The sequence below is a fragment of the Falco cherrug genome, chromosome 8 (genome assembly GCF_023634085.1).
Source record: "Falco cherrug isolate bFalChe1 chromosome 8, bFalChe1.pri, whole genome shotgun sequence".
NCBI classification, from domain to species: Eukaryota; Metazoa; Chordata; class Aves; order Falconiformes; family Falconidae; genus Falco; species Falco cherrug.
Genome location: NC_073704.1, coordinates 33,753,305 through 33,771,879, shown reverse-complemented (window position 1 = coordinate 33,771,879; position 18,575 = coordinate 33,753,305). Strand labels below are relative to the sequence as shown.

The following is an 18,575-nucleotide window of genomic DNA, read 5'->3' as shown; positions in this document are numbered from 1 at the left end:
CAAACATTTAAAGCGTAAACATCATTTTGAACATAGGCATACTGTCTGTCTTAATGAAATCAGGGGCCTGAGCTCAAGGAGTTTAATATTTAAGGTATCTGTTCCCCATCCGTAATCAGAAGAATGCTAATGCCATTGTTTAAATAATGCTTTGTTTAATTCAAGATTTTCAACCCCTTCTTCCTTGAAGGAAGAATTTTGCACTGTTTAGAGTAAAGGTAAAAGGATTGTACCTTTTTTGAATTGTTACATAAAGAAAGTATTACTCTCCAGCACAAAAAGATTTACACAATTTAGGAAGAAACATAACAATTCAACTATGTGACGTTACCTGAAAGTTTTTCCACAATAGTTGCATCCTTCCATAAGCTTTTAGATTTCTAGGTAAATGTTTGAAAATGAGTAAGACTGAAGAAAACTCAGAAGAATATTGCACTCCATTCTCCATCATCTTTTTCGCTAACAGCATGAGAAACATAGGGCTACTATTCAAGGAAGTAAAATCTGACTTAAAATTTCAGGAACCAACTTTAAAACAATTTTAAAAAATCATAAATGGCATAATCGAATTAAATTAGAAGTATTCAGCAAGGTGTAGAAAATTTTGTAGTGAAACAGTGGCCTGTGACAGGTAAACAAAGGAACACATGTAAGGGACAACTTGGGGGGGGGGGGGGGGTAGTAACCTCAATCCTTCATTCTCTTTCCTCTTCAACTAATGGCAAGTTTGTGTTAGAGCGATCTCCCAGCTAGGATGACATCTTGTGTTCGAACTTCCATCAACGAAATGCCACAGATCTGTCACCATACAGCTGCCATGCACCCAGAACATCCAAAGTTCTCACCCTCCCCTCCATATTTTATCTTCAAAATAGTTACAAAGAGTTTTAGCTGACCCTATGTATTTCACTTACTGTCTCAGCTTTCATACTCGGAGTTCAACTGTGACTTTATATTATATGAAGAGGGCTATTTTAAATGAAGATATGTAAATGGTAAGACAATATAAAAGACACACTCCTGAATAAGAGGCAGTAATATACTTATTAGGAATCTTTAAATTAATGAGGGCACTGTAAAAGGAAAGCCTTTTATGCCTGAGAAAATTATTATTTTAAAGATTATGATCCTGTCAGTCTGTAAGTTATATGCTAGCTGTTACACCTGCAATTTGATTAATCTGTTAAGTAATCACTTGATCCTACTTGTAGCCTTTGCAGTATTTTGAAAAAAACTTCACTAATTTTTGGTTTTTTTTTTAAACAGGAAAATATGAAATAATTGATCTTCATATCTAAAGAAAAATATTATGAATTTAAGTGCTATCTTTGTAAAAGTGACTACCTTACTGTCATGTGCCAAACAAGCTATTTATCAGCTCTTACTGGGGATGGTAGAACAGTTGAAACAAACAGCTGTAAACAGCCTCCTGTTTACAGAATAGAAAATGTTTGATCACTATTTCATTCAATTCAGAAACGCAATTTCTGAGTACCCCAAAAATACGTTGTAAGTTTAAATTACAGATATCAGAAACAACTTTCTGCATTGCTAAAATAAAACAAAATAAAATAAAATCTAAACTATTCATCTATGTGCCATGCATGCTTTTACACTATGGTTATCCTCATGGTACCCTCCTGCCTGCCAGTAGTAGATTACAAATTGTGTACTGCTCTTGTATTATGTATTATTTGTTCTCTCATTGCCTCTGTGAGGATAAAAATGTATATAGCACCTTGTTTTCCTAGAGGATTTTTTTTTTGGAGTGTGTAGGTGTTAAATATAAAATGTCTATATATTTATTTTGGAAATGGCAAAGCTTTCTTAACAAAAGAGAGTTATACAATTATAACAGAAAACCCCACTGTGACAACTCTGACAAACAAACTTGCAGATACCTTTGCATCCATCACTTGCATACATACACAGATTTTTTTCTTACATAAGTAAGACACATTTGAAAAAAAATTGTATCTGATACTTGGTTTTAAACCAAGTCCCTATCTAGAACTTACTACTGTCTGACAGATAAATCTGATCTATCAGGGAAATTTATAATCTGTTAAAAATTACAAGACAACTCTGAAAGGTTCTCCAAGCAATAAAAAGCTCTAGTTCTCTAGTTCAAAACTTTTAGCTTAATGGTGCAGATGTTCACAAATGACATCACTAGTGGTTTTGTTCATGTCCAACCTAAGACATCAGAAAAGCATTTTTTCAGACATTCTGCTTTCTGGAAATAAAACCTATCTGCCTTAATTCAGCTCTGTACCACAACTCGAGTACCCAGAAATGACCACACACTTTTGTTCCATGATCTTTTCTATGTGGGATTTTGATATCTTTTGTATAAATCACCATTGTCTACCCGCAATGATAAAACTGAAGTCAATGACTACTTTTGTATTACACTGTTAATCAACACAAGTTTAGTTAATGGTAAGTAGGAGCAAAGATTTTGAATTTGGCTTTAATGATGAATTGGGAGATAAAATACTGACACTGGCAGCACATTAAAAACATTCATCTTCAGAGATAAATTCACAGTATCTAATATGGACTTACTCAGGTCTATAAGGGCTTGGCTAACTCAAAACATGGTTCCCTACAAACTTTCCTGCAAGATCATATGTAGAGAATTTGAGACATTTTGACAACAACTCAATAAACATTGGAGAAAATCCTATTGTTAGTAACGATTGCCTAGTAAATCAAGTAATTAGGAATGAATCTGTCGGACAGAAATGAGACAGGTACTGGGGGAATTCATATGATATCTAAGAAATGCAGACTTCAGAGAAAAGGAAACCATTAACATCAGTTAGTGGTTTAAACTATTGCCTAGACCTGTCACAATAAAATTATCATTATTGCCTTCTGAGTCTTCTTGTTTGTAACTTTCCACAATTGCAGCTTGAAGAAAAAACAAAGACAAAAAGAAAGAAGCTCATAAAACATGTTTTGAAAATTCCAGAGAAGCATTCTGTTTTGCTAACTCTTACCAACATGTTTTACAAGATATTGAGACAAGGCAATCTTGGAGCACGTGATATTTTGCCACCTAATGAAACCTCTAATTTCTGAGTTCCTATACTTAATGCCATGACATCTGTTTACACAGATGCAAGATCATCATTTATCTACAAACACAACAAAGTTTTCCTTGAGTGCCATGCTGATAATAGCCAACTGACGTAGCCAATATATTCTGCTCAGTGGCATCTAACATAACTTCTCAGGACAGTTTATCAGTTTGGGCCTCATGCCACACTAATGCAATTTCACAAAGACTTGCCAAGTCAGCTGGGACCCAACATGGACACTGAGGTGAGCTCTTTATTTAGGATTTTACCTGATCAGTGTTTCCAGGTCCTAATTCTTGGCAGAGCTGAGGATGTGATGATGTGGATGAAAGCAAAATAGCAATGATCCTGGTTAAGATAAGAACACGTGGACCATACGATGCCTGAAGGACACCCTCAGCATAAGTATTAGTGTCAGCTACCTCCTGCCCAGATGTTTAATTCACTCTATCTGTGCAATGACTGTATTTCAGAAAGGATCATCACCTGTGTTAAACCTGGATCCAAATAGCAAACCTAGTCACATATGTATAAATAAGTACAGACTAGGAAGAGCAAACCCATATCTACTTAAAAAAAACATTCTGTGCACACAATATAAGGTAGCCAGGAAGGAAACATGTCCAGAACTTAAATTACTGAGTTGCAGTAAGGAACTTTTACCTGCTTAAAATTCAGCCTTGAACCAAGTTCCCCTGGAGTTTTGTACCAAAAGCCTTTCTTGCAGAGGACAGTTCACTTTATTTTCAAACATGGCTGATAGAGATGGCAGTTACCCTTTCAACTGAATTAGCCAGTGGCCAGACCTGTTATCCAGTCTGTGAAAGTCTGGACAAGATCACACAATTCATACTCTGAAGAACAAATTTAGATCTCATCCTTGTGATCCATACAGGCTCTGCAAGACAACAACTACAGATGGTGAAAAATTACTTTTGTTTCAATAGCTTTAAAAAAAAATAAATGTTATATGCAAGAAAGACTTCGAAATTACTATAGTAATAGTTCTGCAGTTTATTCTGCCTTACAGCAAGGTATTGCAGGCTGAACCTTACAGTTTGTAGTTCAGATTTCTAACAGGGTGGTTACTGGTTAAAACAGCCAAGCAACCTGCCGCAAATCCCTGTACTGTTTGTGCCATCTGCTGGTCAGGAAGGATGGGAAGGGCGCTGCAGGAACTGCGCTGTGGAAGAGGATGCAGAGCCAGAAAAAAAAAAAAAAAAAAGAAAAGAAAAAAGAAAAAAAAGGAGGACAGCAAAAGGAAAAGTCATGCTGCCGATCACTGGAATCGAGGTGCAGCTGGGAGCTCCAGCTGGAAAGAGCTGCCTAACAGAGCTCCAAGAAACCGTGCCCTGGAAGCGGCCGGCTCCCAGACCTGGCCCGCTGGCTGGCACTGAAAGCCCAGGGGGTTTCCACGTTTTTCGCAGCTATCAGGAGGAGCCGGCAGTGGGCCAGGCGGCTACGGAAGATGCAGGACCGCCCCGACGGCACGGCTCTGTGCTTTATCCCCGGGGTCGGCGCCGGGGGTCCTGCCGGCCCGAAAGTGTCAGAGCTTGGCGCTGGAGGGAGGCAGGGGCTGCCCGCGGGAGGGCACGCAGGGGGTACCTGAAACCACCTCTCCTACATGTGGCACCGCGCAGGTGGATGGATGCCCGGGAACATAACTCCTCGCGTTGGAGTTAAGCACCTGTAACCACCAGCGGAGGCAGCGCTACCGGGCGAAGGGGCGCTGTGGGGTAACGGGTGCCTGTGGCGGAGACGGCGAGTCCCTTCCCAGGGGTAAAACGGGGCGCTAAGGGACGGGCAGCGGGGACAAGCGCCCACGGCCGGACAGGCGGCGCGGCGCGGTAGCCGTGCCCGGGCTCGCCCCGCCGCAGGGGTGACCCAGCCGCTGCCGGCCGGCGCTGTCACCTCCGGGCCGCCGGGGGGCGCTGCGGGCCGCCCATCAGGCCTGGCGGCCGGGCGGCGGTTCCGGCGGGCCCGCGTGCGCCGCGCTGCACCCCCCACGCGTGGCGGGCTGAGCGGGGCCGGGCGGCGGCGATGTCGGTGTCGGTGGCCGCGGGCAACCTGCCCATGCGGCTGCTCCGCAGGAAGATCCACAAGCGCAACCTGAAGCTGCGGCAGCGCAACCTGAAGCTGCGGGAGGCCGAGGGGGCAGGTACGACGGGGACGGGACGGGGACGGGGACGGGCGGGCGGCCCTGCGGGGCCTCTCCCCGGCCGAGCGCTTGCGGAGCCGTCGCTGATGTTGTGTTTTTCCCCCCCTTGTCTCTCCGGAACGTGCCCCCGCGCCGTGCAGTGCCCGTGCCCGGCGAGGCGGCATCGCAGGGCACCGCGGCGGCGGTCGCCCCCGAAGCAGAGGCCCCCGGGGTAGAGCCGGCGGCGGCCGAGGAGCGCGGGGAGGCGGCGGTCGCTCCCCGCGGCGGGGAGGCGAGGAAGAAGAAGAAGAAGAAGAGGAAGGCGGCGGCTGATGCTCAGGGCGGTACGTTAGCGTGACAAACACAGCCAGGCCCTCAGCACTGAGGTGTTCCTGGGGACCCCGGAAAGCGCCTACTGTCGGTTTCCGCCCTGTCGGACAGAGTTCGTGGGCCCGGCTGTGGCCAGCACCCTGGTGTGCCCGGGAGGTCCTCGGCATTACCGGTCCTGTTCCAGCTGTAACTTTGGAGCTTTAATACATACTAAACCAGTAGCAACCAGTTGTTGCATAGGATTCTGTTTTATAACACAAAGTATGGTTGTTTGCTTGCTTATAATAGATATCAAACACGTCAACCCAAAGCAGAGCTTTGACAGCTGGGTGCCGTCAGTGCTTGAATGTGCAGCCAGCACATCTTCCAGCAGTGCATCCCACCTTGGGCAACAGCTTTGTATTATGAAACTAAAGTATGCTGGAAAACTACCCCCAAAAACTATACCCCACAAGCGCTGCTACATCTGTGTATATTTTTACATGTATATATGTATAGAGACACATACGCACATAGGTATTTGAAGCTTCTATCCCTTAAGTATTTATCTTTGTGCCACTTACTACGGTTATGCAGATAAAGAGGTGCTGTCACACTCAGCAGATTCAGGTATTTAAAGCAGAACGGAGACATTGCATTTCACATGTCCTGAGCACAAACTGTGTTGGAAAGTTGATGGCTGCATTACAGATAGGAAATAATTTTGTAACTTGTTAAAGGATAATTTATCATGTTTCCACAGAAAATGTCATATAATATACATTAAGCTTTGTTATTCTACTATGCAAAGTGGATTGTGTGGAAGGAGCTTAGGAATATTTTTGCTGTCTGCCTCAGAAATTTCCACAGAAACTTGCCTCCCCTTCTCCTGCCCTGCTCCCACACCATGAAAAAAGCATGACATTTGTACATGGTTTATAGCCTAAAGAAATTCACTCTGTGGAACAACTTTTAATGATGAACATATCCTTCGTATCTCTGACTTGTCTACTGTAAAATAACATTCTAGATACAGAAACTAAAAAAGCAAAAACTGAAGAAGATGAATCTGTGGAGGTAGAAGATGAAGATAAGCAGGATTCTGGAGAGAAAGAAGTGGAGGAGGAGGAGGGAGAGGAGGATGAAGTGCCCAGTTTACCATTAGGTGTAACAGGTATCTTGCATTCTCTTTTTCACGTGTGCAAAAATCCAGGGTCTGACACTTTCTTCCAGAGCAAGTTTCAGTTTTCAAATTAGTTTTATAAGTCAGATGTTTGAATGTCAGTGACATGACACTGGCAACTGTACAGTTGTCACTCAGTTACTGTTCTTTGAAATTTGCATTATATGCACACTCTTGTTAGTCTTAAAATTTCTAGTGAAAACATTTAAAAACCTATATACCCACATAATGTTTTACTGCAGAGGAAAAAGTCAATTAAGAGCAAGATGGAGGTGTATGACTAGTAAACTTGGCAGGAGCAGCAGTGCATTCGTGTTTTAACAGCTTTGTAGTATTCTTAGGGACACATTAATAGGGAGTATTTTGTCAGTGTCTTAGGATATTATGGAAGAAAGGAATAAGGAAAAGTCCTTTAATTTTTTTTCATCTAGGTCAGTGGATGGAATTGAAGGAATAAGTTTGACTATTTTTTTTTCCCCCCCTTTCTTCAGGTGCTTTTGAAGACAATTCTTTTACTTCCCTGGCTGGTGTTGTCAGTGAGAATACATTGAAAGGCATAAATGACATGGGTTTTACACACATGACTGAAATTCAGCATAAAAGTATTAAGCCGCTTCTGGAAGGCAGGTAAGAAATACATCTTTTCAATCACTATATTGACCCCATATGTTGTGTAAATTTTGCTAGCAAGCTAACTACATGAAATGTGACTTTCTGCAGCTAAACTGTTGGGGTTTTTAAAATACTTTCTCATATGTTTTATGTATTTGGTTTATAGACATTAATACAAGTGAACAAAGTATATCTGTGTTGCACCTGAAAAGTATTTAGGATAAGCTCATGGAAACTGCTTTGCATCTGGCTTTGGCAGCAGAGAAGTCTGTTTTCACTAGTCTTCTTATCAGGGTGTCTCAAAGACGCTGTCTCATGCTGTCACTAGTGACAGATTACTGTGGACTACATCTGCCACCAAACTCTTTAATACCAACTCTACTGGTTTTCTTTAAGCCTTGTTACGTTTTTACATTGTCACTGTTGTTCAGAATAGGATTGTTCCTTTCTCTGTACGATCAACTAAATACTACTTTTTCTAACTTTGCTGTATACAGGGATATTTTAGCAGCTGCAAAAACAGGCAGTGGCAAAACACTTGCGTTTCTTATTCCTGCAGTAGAGCTCATCTACAAGCTAAAATTCATGCCTAGAAACGGTAAGGCTCTTTATTTCACAGTGGAATTTTACTGTGGCATGGCCATTTAGGGACATGGCTGGGAGGGGGATTGGACAAGTTGTAACTTACTCTTGTCTGATATATTTTTTAGGAACAGGTGTTATTATTCTTTCTCCTACTCGGGAGCTTGCTATGCAGACCTATGGAGTTCTTAAAGAACTTATGAATCATCATGTTCACACCTATGGTCTGATAATGGGGGGTAGTAACAGATCAGCAGAAGTACAGAAACTTGGAAATGGAATCAACATAATTGTGGCAACACCAGGAAGACTGCTGGATCATATGCAGGTAGATAAAATATTCATGTCTAATCTGTGTTAGTAAAACATAATAAAACGCCTGTCCTTGTCTGGCTCTGAATTTGTTAATCTTCTAGAACACTCCAGGTTTCATGTATAAGAACTTGCAGTGTTTGGTAATTGATGAGGCGGATCGTATCTTGGAGGTTGGATTTGAAGAAGAAATGAAACAGATCATAAAACTTCTACCAAGTAAGAAAAAAAATCTGTCTTTCTTGGAAATCATTTGACTAACATTATGTATCCTTTATGACTCGATTATTATAAGAGAAGTCATTAATTTTTATAGTTCTGTAAATGCACTTCAGAGTGGTTGTCTTACTCTGTCCTTTTCTTCTGATAGTATATATTACTTTATTTTACATCATGCATCTGAAGGACAGAGTTTTCATATGCACTTTAGGAATATAATTTTATTCATGTAAGATCCTTTTAGTTTAACATCTATGTTCTTTCATTCATCTTCCGCTGCCCATTTATTTCCTACAATTCATTATTTCCTAATAAGGCTTAAATAGAAGGGAAAAGGTCTTCTGACTTGCAGTTTGAATTTTCTTCATACCTCCAAGAACAGTATCTTAAGGACGTTTAAGAAGGGAAGTTTAAGGCAGTTTAAGCTTAGGAGACTGGAACATCTCCCTTATGAGGAAAGGCTGAGAGAGCTGCGCCTGTTTAGCCTGGAGAAAAGACGGAGAGGGGATCTTACCATCTGTACAAGTATCTTAAGGGCAAGTGTCAAGGGAATGGGGCCAGGCTCTTTTCAGTGACGCCCAGTGACAGGACAAGGGCCGCAGGCACAAACTGAAATAGAAGTAGTTCTGTGTGAATATGAGGAAGAACTTTATTTTGAAGGTGACAGAGCACTGGAACAGGCTGCCCAGAGTGGCTGTGAAGTCTCCTGCTCTGGAGATGTTCAAGACCCACCTAGATGCAACTCCGTGATACCTTCTCTAGGTGAACCTGCTTTAGTAGAGGGTTGGACTGGATGCTCTCCAGAGGTCCCTTCCAACCCCAACCATTCTGTGATGAAGTACTTGCCTTGAAATCTTCTCCTAATTTCTCATTTAGCTATTCATTATAATTGATGTATTAAACACATTCTCAGAGCCAAACAGGCTCTCTCCCTTTAACTTTCAAAATGTAGAAAAAAAACCCCATGGAAACAGTACATGAAAAAGCAGTGATAAATAGTTTGAGGTTCCACATCTTAAATGCAGATCTGCGTGTTTAAAATACAGATATATAAATGTAATAAATAACATCCCATAAGGACTGTTAATGAACAGTGCTAAAAATGGAAGTAGGAAAACGATGTGTTCTTCATGGTGGAAAATTACAGATAAAAGAAATTTTTACTTTGCATGAGTTTAAATATTTTTTGTCTCATTAGGAAGTAAATTATATTTTGAAACAGACACTTTGAAATAGAAAAGCAGTTTTTCAAAAACAGTGGCACCAGTTGTTCAGCAGGAACAATTGCTACTGTTCTTGCAGCTGTGAAATGGAACAGGCTAAGTCTGCATTTTCCATGTACTTGTGTAACAAGAAAATGTTACAGGATCAGGATGTGTATTTGAGCTAAGAGATGACAGGCAGGCAGATTTCCTACACGGGCTCTAAGACCTTTGAAGTCACTGAGGTCCTATACAGATGGACTGCCACATGACTAAATAGCATGCACAAACGTGTATGTTCAAGACTGATTTTGCGAGACAAACAGTAACAATGCGCTTTTGTAAGTTTTTTTTTCTTGCACAGTCCAGCATGAATTTTTTTTTTTTAACACAAGCATTTTAATATGGGAGTAAAACTGATTTATAGTTAGAATTACAAGGTTGGTCTCTATGTAAATCATTGGTCTGTATCTAAATTGGATTGCAAATAGTTATTAACATTTTCCCAGAGATAATACTGTGTTTTGATAGCTGTTAGGATTTTGGGGGTAGGGGCAGCCTAAGTAAACATACTGTACGATCCATAATACAACTACACCTCTCTTTGTCAGCAGCAGTATGTTTAAACTCGAATTTAATTGAAAAAAGTAGGGGAGTTTGCAGCTGGAGATTTTATGGACTTTCTGTTTGAATTCTCGTTCAAAAAATGAGGCTGTCTTTTTCAAAATAAATATTTTTTCAGAGCGCAGACAGACAATGCTTTTTTCTGCTACACAAACCAGAAAGGTTGAAGATCTGGCAAAGATCTCTCTGAAGAAAGAGCCGTTATACGTTGGGGTTGATGATAACAAGGAGACAGCAACAGTAGATGGTCTTGAACAGGTAAAGCACAGATGTTATTAAAAGGAATATGATCTGTGAAGTCCAGTATGTTTTTAACTGGGTTGTACAGACGCTATCTTAAAATGCATTTATCGTTCTAATGGGCAAAAGCTGTCAATTGCCTGAAGGGCTTTATTTAGTCTCCTAACTATAGTAAGTTATGTGTATCTAGTCATTGTTTGCAGGACACATGATATAAAACCTCATGAAATAGTAATATAGTTACACTTGTCTGTTCTTACCTGTATTACACACCTACACTCCAGTTGTCTTTCTGACTATTTTCATGTTGGTTACTAGAGATAAATACACTTCAGATATATTTCATTATTGCTGCTGCAGATAGTAGCTAAATGGAGTTGCACAGTAGTTTGTGTTTGTGCAGTTGACATGATGAATGTTGTTATAAAATTACCGGTAGCTAGCTATTACCTTAATGGAGTAAACCAGTAGCAAGAATTCCATAAACTAAAATTCTTGACATCATAAAAAAAAAATGTTAGGGAACCTATGCAGTTTTTTTTCATGCCTGATGTCAGTAATTGAAAGTTCTGGAAATTAATTTTTATTGTGTAAACTAATTACTTTTCACTGAACTTATGCTAGTAATTTTAATTTAAAATTACTTCATATTTCAAGTTAGTACAGAAGTTTCTTGCCAGCTTTATCATCTTTAGGAGTTTCATGTACGAAGGAGAGGGACAGCCCATAAACAGAGTGGTTTGGCCCAGTATAGCTGGAAGAATTATTTGTTTCACAACATAACACTTCCCTGATTTAATGGTATTGCTGAAACAAAAGTTTGTTCCATACTGCTTTATTTAACAATATTTTAAAAATTTCCAGGGATATGTCGTGTGTCCATCTGAAAAAAGATTCCTTTTGCTATTCACATTCCTCAAGAAGAACCGGAAGAAGAAACTAATGGTATTTTTTTCTTCATGTATGTCAGTAAAGTACCACTATGAACTACTCAACTATATTGATCTGCCTGTTTTGGCCATTCATGTAAGTATTTTATTCATTGATTTTTAATGTGGTAGTGGTACCTGTAAGTTGCTACTGACATACTTGCCTTGTTTTTTTCAGTCCGGTTTCTAATAAAAGATGCCGCGTTCAGAAAAATGATGATGATCTCGATTAGTCTGTAGAGGAAGGAGATAAAGACTGTATAATAACAACACCTCAATACTGTTAATCTTGCTATTTTCCAGACCAGGACTGAACACTGATATTAATTTATGCTCTATGTGTAGAAAGCTTTCTGTTTTCTTCCAAGAGGTTGCCTTTTACAAGCACTAAAACTCAATTTGTGGAGCAAAGCTATTGTCAGAGGAATTCAAGTGCTGTGATCTCTGAAGTGTTGTGTGCTTTTTCTAAGGCCAGGGTGATGTTTGGTTTTATTATGCCAGTTCTTACCATTTGGATGAGTATTTAAAATATTTTGTCAAAACCACAAAATGTGTAGTTTAGGAGAAAGAATTGACTGAAAGTTTATGAAACAGTTATAACTGACCATAAATGTCCTTTTTTAATTTTGTTCTTGTGGAGGTTTTTTTGGTATACTTTGATAGAACTGATACAAGTATGGTAGTTGGTTGATTGTTTTTTAACCTGTAATCTATCTTATTGCTAGATTTGCAAATGTCCTTTTTATACAGAAAGATGCCTCAAATTATTTTACATTTTTGGCAGTGCTATAGTATGTGAAATGAGATTTAAGCTTACAAGTTGGCAGACTTTTTTTTTTTTTTTTTCTTTCCCCTTCAGTTGATAGTTCATCATTAATGCGTCTGTTCCCTTCTCCTTCTAGGGCAAGCAGAAACAAACCAAACGTACTACAACATTTTTCCAGTTCTGTAATGCAGAATCTGGAATACTGTTGTGCACTGATGTAGCTGCGAGAGGATTGGATATTCCTGAAGTTGACTGGATTGTCCAGTATGACCCTCCAGATGATCCAAAAGTAAGTTAAGGAGATAAGAGAAACTTTGCAGCAGCAAGTCAAATCGTAGCTACAAATGTAGTTGTAGAGAAAAGTTGAAACTGCTGCTTGACAGAGGCCAGGATTCAGCCATGTTCATCTCTCACTGCTGATTTTGTCTGTTTCTTTGACCAGCTCCTAGGAAATGCTCCATGTAGCTGAGACCTTTGTTAACCTTTTTAAGAGCTGCTTTTAAAAACTTTATTCTTTGTGCTGTTAAATTAATTTGAAATCTAATAAGTTAAACAACAAAACTCTTCTCAGGAGGAGTATGAGCTAATATGCATCACTGTCTCCTAACAGCTTTTGCAGTGGAAATTTGGGGTTTTCTTATTTGAATAAATGTCCAGTGTAAACAAGCAAACCTCAAAAAACTCAATTCTGACATATACAGCAAATATACCAAAAGCAAGGTTTTATTTTCATTTATAGTAGAGTGAGATTTTTTTTTTATTTCAGTAAAAGGTAAAATACTTTTAGTCAGGGATTCTGTCTCAGCCTAATTATGCTTTGCGTCTTCAGCACTTAAGTTTCCCTCATCCATGTGTCAGTGCTAAGAAAAAGTCTTAAAAAATAATGGATTATGTATTACACTAATGTTAAAATCGGGGGGGATGGAGGGTGGGGTGTGCAGCTGTTTGATTATTACATGTTTGAAAGACTGATTGGACTTGCTGTTTCTTATTTTTTCCAAAAGGAATATATTCATCGTGTTGGTAGAACTGCCAGAGGCATAAATGGTAGAGGGCACGCTCTGCTCATTTTACGACCAGAAGAACTGGGCTTTCTTCGTTACCTAAAACAAGCCAGGGTAAACTTATGTCTAACTTTTAAAGTTTTTTAAACTGTGCAACAGGTTTTTTAAAGGCAAAAACTGTAACAATCAAACATTTTAATTTTTTAAGCAAATAGGTTCTGTTGTTTAGACTAAAGTCAGCAACACAAAGGTAAATATTAAGTGTACATACAGTAGCTTTGCGAATGTGCAACTTGTGTTAGTAAAAATTAAATGAATTTTTTGTGACCTCTCTATGGAAGGATACTGGGAGTTTGACCATCCAGAGGAAATAAAAAACCTGGAAGTTGCTTCTGTAGGTTTTGGTTTTTTTTCTGTTTAAAGACTCAGTTCCATATTGTTTAATTCCAAAAGAAGCATAGCTTTCTTCAAAACATAATCATTTTAGTATGAACAAACTGCACGGTTTTTTGGTTGCTCTCCAGATTTTTGCCACTTATAATTGAAGTGGTATAGCTTCTAAAGCAAAAGCTAGAGTGGTAAAATTACATGACATACTGAGCACCTTTACTATTCTAGCTTAAAGGAAGTGATAATACTGGCATATCGATGTAAAGGCAAGCAATAGGACAAGGGGAAAACAGCCTGAAGTTACCCCAGGGGAGGTTTAGATTGGAGATTGGGAAGAATTTCTTTACTGAAAGGGTGGTCAAGCATTTGAACAGGCTGCCCAGGGAAGTGGTGGATTCACCATCCCTGGAGGTAATTAAAAGACATGCAGATGTGGGGCTGAGGGGCATGGTTTAGTGGTGGACTTGGCAGTGCTGGGTTTACTTTGGATTTTCTGATCATAAAGGTCTTTTCCAACCTAAACAATTCTATGATACAGCTGTGGTATTAAAAAAATGAATCTTCTGTAATGCAACAGGTCTTAGGTCCTAAACACGTTCACTATTTACACAGCATAAATAATTTTTATATTTTATTTCTTTTTTTTTGTTTAAGGTACCACTAAGTGAATTTGAATTTTCTTGGTCAAAAATTTCAGACATCCAGTCTCAGGTATGAAATGACTTCATACTACAGCTACTCTGAATACCTGTGTAATAATTTATGTGGAGAAATTTATAGTCTATAATGGCTGCAGTTTAAGAATACATACACTTGTTTAGAAAAGTTTCTGTAGATGAGTACTGTGCAGTAAATCCTTCTGTTATATTGTCCCTTTTAATAGCTAGTATTAAATTGTCATCATTATTTGCTTGTAAGAATTGTTTTTTCCCATTACATCACAAAGCCACGGTGATGTAAACCTGCTTTCAACTTTTAAACAGAATGTTCTTGTCTGGCATAGCAAACAGGGGCTTGGTAGCTTTTACTGAATAGTTGTGTATCTGCAGATTAATTGTGAGTAACATGTCTTAAAAGATGATTTACTTAGACTTCACTGTGCAGAAAGAGAGCCAGTATCAACACTTAGAAATGTTAGTGTGCAGTCCAGGTGTATTTTTAACTAGCTGGTGTTAATAAAGCCCAGCATCAGCTAAACCTGTTCTGTGCTCCAGTGCTACAAAAATAGTCATTGAGCACAAAGTTGAATAAGAACAGTGTAGATAATTCTGTGGATGTGGATTTCTACTGTTGTTTAGTCCTGTGAATCATTATTCTGATAAGAGCTCTGTAAAATTTCTTTGCAGTTTAAATTTGAAATACCAAGTACTAGAAGCAGTGAAGACAGTCCTTGCAGAGAAAGATGATCCTAGTTACAAATGTATTAGGAAGTAATGAAGTCTAATGTAACTTATTTTTAGTGTGCTGAATTAATATATACATTAAACATCAAATGAGGCACTTGGACCAAAAGATTATTGGGAACTTAGCCCACAACAAATAAATTGTCTTAGTCTACACTAGTGCATCTGCATTTTTGTGTTAGAATTAATACTGCTTATTTTATGATGCGTTTGCACCAAATGGATAAGGCTACTTATAGAATTACATGGACTCATACAGTTTAGATGTCTGACATAAAAGTATACTGTTGTTGTCCATTAATTCTCAATACACAGTTTTGTGGTGTGGCTGCAGTTGTATACTCCTCGATTAGCTTGTTAGGGACAACCCAATTTAATATTTCTTTAAATTTTCATATTGCTGAGGCTTGGTACTGTAATTCAGCTTCAGGCTTTTTTGTGCCTCTATTTATAAAAGCACTCTGATATATGTATGTTCACTCTACTGTCACAGGGCAATTTTGCTGAAATGAATAGCGAATGTCACTGCAGCTCACACAGTAAATAATCTGCTTGAATATGATTTATACGTTTGGTACAGCTATAATTGGATATGCCTCTTATTTTGTTTTGGGGTTTTTTTATCCCTCACCAGCTGGAAAAACTGATTGAGAAGAACTACTTCCTTCACAAGTCAGCCCAGGAAGCATACAAAGCTTACATTAGAGCTTACGACTCCCATTCTCTGAAGCAGATCTATAATGTCAATAACTTGGATCTTCCCAAAGTCAGCCTTTCATTTGGTTTTAAAGTTCCTCCATTTGTTGACCTCAGTATCCTTTTACTACAGTGTTTCAAAGCTGAATTTCTGTGTTATGTTAAATGCAACTCATTGATAATTCCTATGCTACTTCAAATCCTGATGATTTTTTTTTGCTATTAATCGCATAAATGCATCAAAGAAAATGTTAAATACCAAATACTAAAACTACAAAAAATGCCTACAAACATCTATGTCTTAGTGCACGTACATGCTGTATGCACTTCAGTTGCTGTGGGGTGGCAGATAACTGGAATGCATACATGCATACATCTTCTAGAGTATTTTTCTCATCCATGTAAAATACTTTCATTGAAAGGTAAGTGTTTAAGTTTAATAATCATGGAATATTGAAACAGAGGGGCAAGAGCATGAAATAGAAGACTGTATCTAGGCTACTATCAAACCTGCCAGTGGATGGAATTTGAAGCAGTACTTTGGCCAACTTAGCTGGACAACTGGAGGAATAAAAGCATTATTTACAATCACAGGCACAAAGTTCTAGTTTTGTCTGTAGTTACGCAACTCAGCTTTTTGTATAATGCTGCTACTTTTTCTCACATTATTAACCCTTACAATATCTAAAAAGCAACATTTCAAATTATTCCTTTTTAAGTTCTTTAACCAATAAAATTCCAGATGTTAACAGCAACCATGGCAGAAGACTACAGAAAAGAGGTGGAGGTGGGGGATTTGGTTACCAGAAAGCAAAGAATGTCCACAAAGCTAAAATCTTCAAACACATCAGCAAGAAATCGGACCGTCGGCAGTTTTCTCGTTAATTACATGTTCATTAAAATGGCTTGTGGCATTGGAATAGACTACCTTGATCAAAACCATCTTGGAGTTACTTCCAATATAAACTGCTCTATTCACGTTTTAGGGGTCTTTATGGTTTTGTTTCTGGGAACATATTTTATACAGGAAGACTCATTGGAAGGCAGACTAAAGATAGAAAGGGAGAATATGGCTAGCTAATGTTGCCACACTTGTTGTAAGGAAAAAGATAGCTGAATATAATTACCTTAAGTCAATACTATAGTGCTTTTTATTAAAGAAAAAACCCAGGTTTTATAGAAGAATTTCCTTCATTTACCCTTTTTTCCTATGCAGGCCTCTGAAAATTGTTGGATTACACAATACAACAGATTACAGTGTAAGATTTAAGATTAAAAAAAAAAATCACATGAATCATTACTAGGGTTTTTAGTGCTACAGATCTCTGCTCTGTCCATCAAATATGCTGAAGAATGGAGGAAGACTCCTTTAGAACAGAACATACCTATAAATAATTAAGGTTGTATGAACTTATGATTCATTTCAGTCATATCTGTATTACAAGTACAGTGTCCAAGATTAAAAAAAAATCTCTTAAACTACATCTGAGACATGCTTAACACTTGTTTCTTTTAATGTTGTGATAAAATGGTAACATTCTAGTTTGGTTTTCTTTCCTGTTCTCTTTAAATCTGAATTTATCAATCTGGTAGTCTAGTGTACTCACTTATGAATATGCAAAGAATCAAGAAACGCAAATTGCATAAATTGAAGCACTTAGCCCAGATACTGTTTTTTTAAAATGCTCCATAACCTTGATGCAGTGAGAGTTTTTGCACTGGTTTCTTGTAAGTACAAAAGTGAATTGTTTCTTAGTATTAGTTTATTAGGTCCAAGATACTACCACAGGATTGAGGGGGTGGGGAGACTCGGTAATTGAAATGGGATATAAATACACTCGAAGAATATTTTGAGGGAGAAATAGAAAGACTGCAGTGGAAGAGGAGGGGAATACACATTGCAAACAGAAGAAAAGTGGAGACTAACTACAAAAAGAATACGTTTGGGCCAAAGTAGAGTCTATTACGTGTATTGTTTTCGTATCTACAATTGTAGAGGTAGGTATGTTCTTACAAGGCTACAGTGGTGGTGGGCAATAGTACTTTAAAAATCTGTCAATGCAAGGAAAGAAATGTCACAATCCAGAAATCTGGGCCCTGTGTGATTACAGTAGAACAGCTTTTAATTTACATCTAAAATGTAATCCAGGACCAATTATAAATACAAAAGCATATGTAGTTATTCCAGTATCAAATGGGCTGTTTGTTGTTCCTTAGGTCTTTTGAAGTAGCATGTCAGATTTAAAACTATGGCATGTGCGTTGGAAGTATTGCAGAAAAACACTGGCAAACTTTCTTTTGACCTTTGGAGAAACCGGATTGGGGTTTGGGGAAAACAGTAGGACCATTCTGTTCCAGTGCTTTCATCATTTAGAACTGTGTTGCCTTCTTTTGCCTTTTTTTCCCTTTTCTATGAAACAACTGACTTTAAGCCCTAATGGGCTTTTCAAAACTCGTAATACCATTGGTCAGATATTAAGGACTTCTGATAGGTCAAAATATTTAAGTAGATTAATTTTGTTACTAGGATTTGAGTGTCTTATGCTTCCAGAGTTGCAATGAAAAAGCAAAATCTGCTCTGAAGGGTAAGCAATACTAAGCAGGTGATGCCTGGGCATTGCGTTCTAATCTTTGATTCTGGGGTTTCTTATATATTTATAAATAATAGATGTCAAAATAGTTCTCATGCTTGTTCATTAATAGCACATGTTAAGAATTTCCTCTGAGATCTACAGCATCATACAGTTAAGGGGTTTTGTCTACATCTGCAAGCTGTGCAGTTACAGTATGGGAATTAACTTACATTATAGTGAAATTAACTCTGACAGACTGAGATGAACTGCAAAATCATTTACTTGGAAAGAGATGTAAGCAAAGCTAC

At 38.5% G+C, this 18,575-nt stretch overlaps 1 protein-coding gene across 2 annotated transcripts; it reads left to right on the top strand.

Annotated features, from left to right (window-relative positions):
* Window positions 1-5,042: 5,042 nt before the first annotated feature.
* On the top strand, window positions 5,043-17,176 carry DDX18 (DEAD-box helicase 18). 2 transcript variants are annotated; one of them, XM_055718992.1, is made up of 14 exons: window positions 5,043-5,244; window positions 5,391-5,567; window positions 6,563-6,706; window positions 7,207-7,342; window positions 7,825-7,925; window positions 8,038-8,237; window positions 8,326-8,440; window positions 10,385-10,524; window positions 11,371-11,532; window positions 12,338-12,490; window positions 13,206-13,319; window positions 14,250-14,306; window positions 15,633-15,810; window positions 16,437-17,176. In XM_055718992.1, the coding sequence occupies exons 1-14, from the start codon at window positions 5,127-5,129 to the stop codon at window positions 16,577-16,579; spliced, it is 1,938 nt and encodes a 645-aa protein (XP_055574967.1). In that variant the 5' UTR covers window positions 5,043-5,126; the 3' UTR covers window positions 16,580-17,176. The 2 variants fall into 2 exon arrangements, with proteins under 2 accessions (XP_055574967.1, XP_055574966.1); XM_055718991.1 differs by having other exon boundaries at window positions 5,385-5,567.
* Window positions 17,177-18,575: the final 1,399 nt, after the last annotated feature.